The sequence below is a fragment of the Lactuca serriola genome, chromosome 4, assembly GCF_051521515.1.
Source record: "Lactuca serriola cultivar US96UC23 chromosome 4, Lser_US96UC23_V15, whole genome shotgun sequence".
In the NCBI taxonomy this organism is placed as follows: Eukaryota; Viridiplantae; Streptophyta; class Magnoliopsida; order Asterales; family Asteraceae; genus Lactuca; species Lactuca serriola.
The window spans coordinates 342,247,382-342,255,398 of record NC_136411.1 but is presented as its reverse complement, the minus strand read 5'-3'; the positions used below and the strand labels follow the sequence as shown (position 1 = coordinate 342,255,398).

At 33.9% G+C, this 8,017-nt stretch overlaps 2 protein-coding genes across 3 annotated transcripts; one reads left to right on the top strand and one right to left on the bottom strand.

Annotated features, from left to right (window-relative positions):
- Positions 1–219: 219 nt before the first annotated feature.
- DG1 (Tetratricopeptide repeat (TPR)-like superfamily protein) lies at positions 220–4,240 on the top strand. Its single transcript, XM_079035069.1, has 9 exons — positions 220–922; positions 1,009–1,200; positions 1,310–1,391; positions 1,478–1,669; positions 1,758–1,871; positions 1,967–2,060; positions 2,206–2,363; positions 2,680–3,114; positions 3,442–4,240. Exons 1-9 carry the CDS (start codon positions 327–329, stop codon positions 4,099–4,101), a joined length of 2,523 nt encoding a protein of 840 aa, XP_078891195.1. The 5' UTR covers positions 220–326; the 3' UTR covers positions 4,102–4,240.
- Positions 4,241–4,462: 222 nt separating this feature from the next.
- On the bottom strand, positions 4,463–6,716 carry QQT1 (P-loop containing nucleoside triphosphate hydrolases superfamily protein). 2 transcript variants are annotated; one of them, XM_079035071.1, is made up of 11 exons: positions 6,604–6,716; positions 6,349–6,462; positions 6,197–6,241; positions 6,018–6,097; positions 5,805–5,879; positions 5,623–5,726; positions 5,378–5,534; positions 5,132–5,219; positions 4,976–5,048; positions 4,766–4,896; positions 4,463–4,641 (listed from the first exon to the last, which is right to left on the bottom strand). In XM_079035071.1, the coding sequence occupies exons 2-11, from the start codon at positions 6,438–6,440 to the stop codon at positions 4,581–4,583; spliced, it is 906 nt and encodes a 301-aa protein (XP_078891197.1). In that variant the 5' UTR covers positions 6,441–6,462; positions 6,604–6,716; the 3' UTR covers positions 4,463–4,580. The 2 variants fall into 2 exon arrangements, with proteins under 2 accessions (XP_078891197.1, XP_078891196.1); XM_079035070.1 differs by having other exon boundaries at positions 6,557–6,710.
- Positions 6,717–8,017: the final 1,301 nt, after the last annotated feature.

Sequence of the window (8,017 nt, the reverse complement as noted above, 5' to 3'; positions counted from 1 at the left end):
GTTAATAAGTCAATTTTAGTATTTCAGTTGTTATGTTAATTCAGAAAAAAAAAGCAAATTATCATATTATTAATGATATTATACCACTAATAAATTAACTTACATATTTGGATAAAAATTTCGATTTATTACATTTTCATATAAACATTTTTTTAAAATTATATTTCGATAAAATTTCTTTTAAAGAAGCAAATCCCAAACCCCTAAATCTATGAACACATTTGTGCGATGCATTGGGTTGTTGTACTATCTAAAACCCCGGCCTTATAGATTTTTTCATCTTCCTTGTTTCCAGATGAGCTAAATTCTGTTCTCAAGTCTCAACAATGGAATCCTTAAGGTTAAGGTTGCCACCACGTCCACCCATCCCTTCTCAACAACCAGACACCGAACTCATCAAGCGCAATCTCCTCAAAAATGGCGTCACTCCAACCCCCAAAATCATCCACACCCTCCGGAAGAAACAGCTTCAAAAATCCAACCGCAGCCGTCCTCCTCCGCCCGACCAAACCCCAGAACAAGAACAAGAACAACAAGAAGTAGCCAATTTTCAGACCCTAAAGGCCGAATTCAAAACCTTCAACAGGGAAATCGTTAAAGCCACAAAAAGTAAACAAGACACGGACATAAAACACGCTGGAGTGTCATCGTCGCTGGTGGGGAAGCCATGGGAGAGGTTGGAGAGAACTGAATTGATGGAGTGTGCGATTACTAACAAGGAGTTTGTTGGTGGGGAGAATCTGAAGTACGAGCATTTGGATGAATTGAGCGAGTTTATCGAGAAGGAGCGTGATAAATTCAAATGGATTATGGAAGATGACATCGAATTGGAAGATGGAATGCTTCAGAATAAGAACGACAATTGGGTTCCACCCAAAAGGAAAGTTTCAGATGGCGAAGCTATTCGGTTTCTTGTCGATAGGTATCCATCCATCCATGAGGCTTTTCATTTTTCTTACAATCGATAGCAAAACAGTAAAATTGGGGCTTTTTTTGTTCGTTTTGTAGGCTTAGTGGAACAGAACCGAGTATGAAGAACTGGAAATTTTCTAAGATGATGAAACAATCGGAATTACAGTTCACAGAAGATCAATTGTTGAAGATTGTAGGTGGACTTGGTGATAAAGGTCAATGGAAGCATGCTTTATCTGTTGTAAAATACGTATACAACTCTAAAGAGCATAAACATTTCAAGAGCAGGTTAATTTTTCTTCCAATTTAGTAATAATCTTTCTATAGTTTCTTCCCCATTTGAGCAATAAACATTCCATTATTCCATATATGAACAATTCTGTTTTCTAATCTATAGGTTTGTATACACAAAACTCTTATCAGTTTTGGGAAAATCAAGAAGACCCCATGAAGCCCTTCAAATCTTTAATTTGATGCTAGTAATGATCAAAATCACATCTTTTCTTTTTATTATACACCAAATTTGTAATTTTCTTCTTCTTATGAAATCAAACAATCGATGTAGGCTGATTACCACTTATATCCTGATATGGCTGCATACCATTGTATTGCAATTGCACTTGGTCAATCTGGTCTTCTTAAAGAATTGGTCAACGTGATTGACTCCATGAAGCAAAATCCTTCAAAGTTTATCAAGAAAACAAAACGCAAAAACTGGGATCCTGTTCTTCAACCGGATTTAGTCGTATACAATGCTGTAAGTTAGATTTCCAAAAGATTTATCGTTTAGCTTCATGGGGTTTTGTTATTTATTTCAAAATAATGTTTTTAAAATTTTTTGTTAGGTGTTAAATGCTTGTACTTTATCTGGTGAATGGAAGGGAGTTTCATGGGTGTTTGAGGAGTTGAGAAAAAGTGGCTTAAAACCATCTGGAGCAACTTATGGACTTGCAATGGAGGTATACTTACAAGGGCAAATTTGTAAAAAGCCTCATTTCCCACACTTTCATATATAGATTAAGTAAAAAAGAAATTATAATAAAAAAAATTATAGGTGATGATGGCATCTGGGAAATATGACCTTGTGCATGAGTACTTTGAGAAGATGAAGAAAAGTGGAAATGCTCCAAAAGCCCTTACTTATAAAGGTACCGATTTTCCTTTCAAATGTATCATGATTTCACATGTATTTGATGTTATAAATAGTGAAAAGGTAATTTCAATATCTTTGAAAGCATGTTATTGAAGTGTACAATGAGTTTAAACACTTTTTTTATTGTGCAAATGTTTTAGTGCTTGTGAAGGCGTTCTCAAAAGAAGGAAAAGTGAATGAAGCCATAGAAGCAGTTAGAGATATGGAACAAAAAGGTGTTGTTGGAGAAGCATCCGTATATTGTGAGCTAGCATTTTCCCTTTGCTATAATGGATTGTGGCAAGAAGCTATTTTAGAGGTACTTTTTAACTTTGACTTAGTTGACTCAAGGAGATTTAATGAGTTAAGCACTTAATTCAGATAGTTATATATGGTTGTTTCTTTTTTTACTTACTCTTGACATAATGACATTGTGAATTTATTAGCTTTGAAAAGTAAGGACAAAATGGTCATTTAGTCTCATCTAGATGGTTTGAAAGTTGAAACAACCCCTTAATCTTTTTGGCTTAATGTAGAAAGAACAACTTAATAAAGAAAGTCAAGAAAATGAGATTCTCCCATAAAGTCCAAGCTTTTTACTAATTTACTCTCATCAATCATTTTTATTCTTGTAGATCAAGAGAATGAAAAGACTTCGACTCACTAGACCATTGGTGGTTACCTTCACGGGGATGATATTGTCTTCAATGGACGGAGGGCATATTGGTAATTGTATAAGGATATTTGAAACAAGTAAAGAGCATTGTGCATCCGATATTGGGATTATAAACGCGATGTTGAAAGTTTATGGGAGAAATGATATGTTTTTTGAAGCAAAAGAATTATTTGAAGATACAAAACGATCCAACGGTCATAATATAAGCTTAGGGCGTGATGGTCCTTTTGTTAGCCCGGATGCGTATACGTATGGAGAGATGCTTAGAGTCTCTGCAAGTGCTCATCAATGGGAGTATTTTGATTATATTTATAAAGAAATGGTTTTTTCGGGGTATCAAATTGATCAAAATAAACACACGTTTTTGCTTGTTGAAGCCTCTAGGGCCGGAAAGGTACGTTTTATTATTATTATTATTAGTAAGGTTGACTTATGTGGTCAACCTTACTTATAGCAATATGTAACATGAAACTCGTTAGCATTTTACAAGTTTCAGGTTACATATTGCATTTGTAAGTTTTATTTTGATAATATCAGTAAGGTTGATTTTTGTTGTCAACCTTACTAATAGCAATATGTAACATGAAACTCGTAAGCATTTTACAAGTTTCAGGTTACATATTGCATGTTACAAGAGTAACATAATGTTATGATTTCTCGTGGGAAATCCATATTTTACCAAAAATAATAATAATAATAAAAATTTTATGTTTATTTACAGACTCATTTACTAGAGCATGCTTTTGATGTGATGTTGGAATCGGGAGAAATCCCACCATCATCATTCTTTGTTGAAATCATATGTCGATCCATGATCCAAGATGACTTTGACCGGGCGTTGACCATTCTCAACACCATGGCCCACGCCCCATTCCACGTGCGTGAAAAGGAATGGCGGGGCCTATTTGAGGAGTACAAAGGTAAAATCACCCGGTCCCACTTACGAAAACTTTTCGAAAAAATCGGGGCTCATGATATCACAATGGAAGCTTCCGCATATAAGTTATCAAGACTATTGCAATCGCTCTGTGGGCCGAAGTCAAAGTCAAAGCCAAAGTCAAACGAAGGGGGTGAGATTGAACGTGAATTACCAGGGAAATTGGATAGTATAATGGAACATTTTGCGGATGAGTTGACTATTGATGAATCGGTTGACTGTTTTGGTGATGAAAAGTCAAAGTTGACCGATTATGATGAGGAGTTGGATTATGATGATGATGGGTATGATTCGGAAGGGTTTTTGGTGGGTGAATTGGGGGAAGGGGGAGTGGATGAATCGAAGAAAAGTAAGTTGCCTTCTGCGGATGGGATTTTGGAGAATTGGAAGGAAAGTATGATAAAAGATGGAGTTTTTTTGCCTTTTAAAATCGGGATGAAGTGATTTGCATACAAGTATGAAGATGAGAGTTTTAGTTTGTGTAAAAGTGTGTATGTATAATTTATAAATGCTTTTATATACGGCTGAAAATCTAGTTTTCAAACGCTTTAATTTATACGAATCTTCAAATTCACTTGAAAAACCCTGGCAATGACTTTTTTTTTAAAAATAACCCAATTGTTTATTTCAGAGTTTTCATTATAAGATACCAAGATGATTAAAATCATCGTCTTTTTTTCAACTCAATTGCTCATTTGAATTTGGAAATTTTCTTTTCAACATATTGTCCCTTATACACATACGTCTCCTTTATGGAATGGGTGATGATAATATATAAGAATTCAAAGAAAAATCAACACACTCCTTGGAGAAAAAAAAAAGAACACAAAATTTTATAAACCAAAGTACAAATTACATATCTTGATACTACTTCCATGTATCATAAGAAAATATATAAAAAAAAAAAAAGATCACATCTTGAATTAATCATCAGAATCAAAATTATCATCATCTTTCATGTACTTCTCTTGCACTGCTGCTGTTGTGAAATTACTGTTAAGGACACCATTGAAATAGCAATGTATTTTTAAAAAAATCTACTCAATTATAGAAATTATACACAAATATATTAAAAAAAAAAAACAAATGAAATTTATTAAAAGGATATCTATAGTATTCCCAATCTGTTGGAGCAATAGCAATTTTGCTGAATTCAACTGCAGTAGCATCAATCCCTTGAAATATATAACCATTTGTTTTGTCTATTAATTTCACAAGATTTGTAACACTCTCTTTATCCTGAAAATATCAAAACTAAATAAATAAAATATATTTATTAAATATTTTTTTTTTGGGAGAAATCAAGTAATCAACTTGCCTGAATAGCCAAAGTAGTGAAATTGACCAATCCAAAGTCTTCAATCACTTCACACAATTCCTTTGTAAGTTTTCTAACACCATAAATAAGGATTCATTAGAAAATTCATGTTGCTGAGTTGGCGCTGACGTGGCACAACTAAGTGAAAAAGCTTACCTATACTTAGAAGAACGGGGATCTTGATCCAGATGATGTTGTAAATAAGATAAATCTTGAACATCCATGTAAAAATCAAGATTGAAGGCTACATAACAAACAAAGCAATAAAAAAAATTTAATGGTTTAATCACTACAAAATATAATGACCAAAACGCCCCCACAACGTGGAGGATGGAAAATCACAAGTGTCCCAGTCAATGCAGGGGCAATTTTGGTATAAAGTAATGAAAAAGATTTTCGTACCTAGTTTTCCATAGTTCTCAATAAGATCAATCTTTGATAAAACATTGACATGTGGCAATTCCATATGCAACATTGTTGATAGTGAGAGAAGCAATGCACTCACGTATTTCCCAGGGTCACTACACAGGTGTGCATCTATTAAGTGGACAGCTGTCAACTGTAGAAGAAATTAAAAACTCATCTAATAATGTTAAGGGAAATGTACAAACTACAAAAGAAACTTGAAAATGATATCATTAAATTACCCGAAGATCAAGTTTTTTGATAAGTTGCATGATGACTTTTTTTGCATTTGAGTGAAGGAAGAATAGTTCTACTTGGCCAGGGAAATCAAAGAGAAAATAGTGATCTGTAAATAAATGTAAAGTTAAATCAAAGGAACAAAGTTAACTTGAAAGTTACATAAAAGCCTTCAATGAATACTAACCTTTCAGAAGTGGCTTCAATTTAGATTCCAACCAATCGATATTTTTCTCCAAGTAATCCATACAATAAACAAGACCTAGTTGAGAACAACAAAAAGATCAAATATAAATAGTATTATGTATTAATCACACATGAATAATGAGAAGATTCTTTTTGACTTAATGGGCTTATTGGGGACATGAATTAATCAAGTAAACTACAAAAGATGTCTAACCTCCATTAGGACCAAGATTGTGCTCATTCATCACATCACTGAGTTTTATAAGATCCTCAATGTTGATTGCACAATCATATCTTGATATAAATGTCAAAGAAATATGAATTCCCAAATCCCAATTGCCAAAAACAATAAAAATAGCGAAATTTGCAGTAATCTAAGCTTATAGAGGATACGGCAATGAATCATTTGCAGGGTCTAAGTTAATAATAGCTACTTTCCTGCAACAAGTATGAAAAACAGGCTCGAAATTGAAAAACAGCTGCACATTGATTTTTAGGGAAGTGAGAAGGAACAAGGATGAATTTAAGATGAATACAGATATTACCTCCCGATGAGTTGAAGGTACTGCGACATGCCATTGCAGTAAGTGGTCTTGCCGGAGCCCGGAGGACCGATAACCACCTGACCGAACACCATCTTTTAGCCCTTCCGCACAACCCTAAATTTTAAGAATTGTGTGAGAAAAACGAAGATTCTTAGGGGAAAATGCAAGGAAATTCTTTGGAGAAAACGTAGGGTATGTGTATGGGTACACCAAGCAAAAGTATGTAAACAGTAAGTTGATCGCCGGCAATACGACCTCTGAAAGAACAGTCGTCGGGAAGTCGTAACTCGTAAAGCAGGCAAGCCGCGGCTGTTTTGTTCTGCTTCTCCAGCCGTGATACTAGAAAGTTCTTTTCCAAACAACCCGACCCGATGCCCATACAAATTCATATTCATTTTGTTCAACTTTATGTTTTACAATTAATTTTTTGGGTTGATGACACTTAGCTTTTGATTATTTGATTTTGGTTTAAATGGTCATTAAACTTTTTTTTTTACGAACACATAATGTGGGTTATAACCTATTTATTTGGTCTCTATAACCTGAAATAGTAATATCAATATAAATATTATGGTTGACGTAAAACATCATAGACAACTTATATTTTACTTTAAAATATAACATAATTTGGTTTTCATAATTCAAACTTGCTGACAAATTAGACGATTCTCAAATTGGCTGAGTTGATTAGATGTTTTCATTTAATTGATATATACACACCCCTACTAAGAGTGTCTAAAATATGACTTTTTTAGGAACTTATATTGTCAAATAAGCTATTATAAATCAAAAGAAGTTATAGTGTTTATTCCAACGCTTTTTTAAATAGTTTATAAATTTACAAAGACTTAGGATAGAAAGACTTGTAAAAGATGGCATGAAAGGTGGTTGTGGTACCTAGTTACCTCCAAGATCACCACCCATTTACGTGAAAGATGTCAAAAGATGAGGGTTGGGAAAGATGGTGATCTTGTTGAACACACCGCCCTCTTTCTTTCTCAAGCTGTACAATACACTTTAGTAGTTGTATAATGGGAGTGGATTGGAAAAGTTGGATTCCTTATAGAGATGATCATGATACTGGACCAATCGATACCGATCCAAGAATATCGGGTATCAAAAATGAGGGGAAAATGATAATGAATACCGAATAGAACTGAAGTTAATGGTATTGGTACCCGATACGGTACTGGTTTTTGGCAGTAGCACTGATACCCACCGTACCAAATCCTAAATTTTGTGATTTTCAAGCATCAAGCATCGTCTCATATTAACATAAACAACGTTGATTCAGTATTCTAGTTCGGGGCTTTTTGTTCACCATAATTCATTGTGTTTGAGGATTATAAAAATGAAAGTAAAAAAAAGAGCTTATGTAGCTCCTAGGTGGCCATAGATTGGAAGGGGCAGAAAAAATAGGTTCATCTGCTCTTATATTGAACTTATTTACTGATTATGTGGTCCTATAGATTTTCTAACAGATTTAAAATGAACAATTTGTATAAAATTTGATCAAATAATATAAATAGAACTGATGGTTTTCATAGATAAGTTGATGAAAACGTTAAGGAAGTTAAGTTGTGAGATCAAATACCTATCTATCGAAATGACAAAATCACCACTCTCTAAACAAAAATTGGTCCAATTAAAGCTATACACCACATCTCAC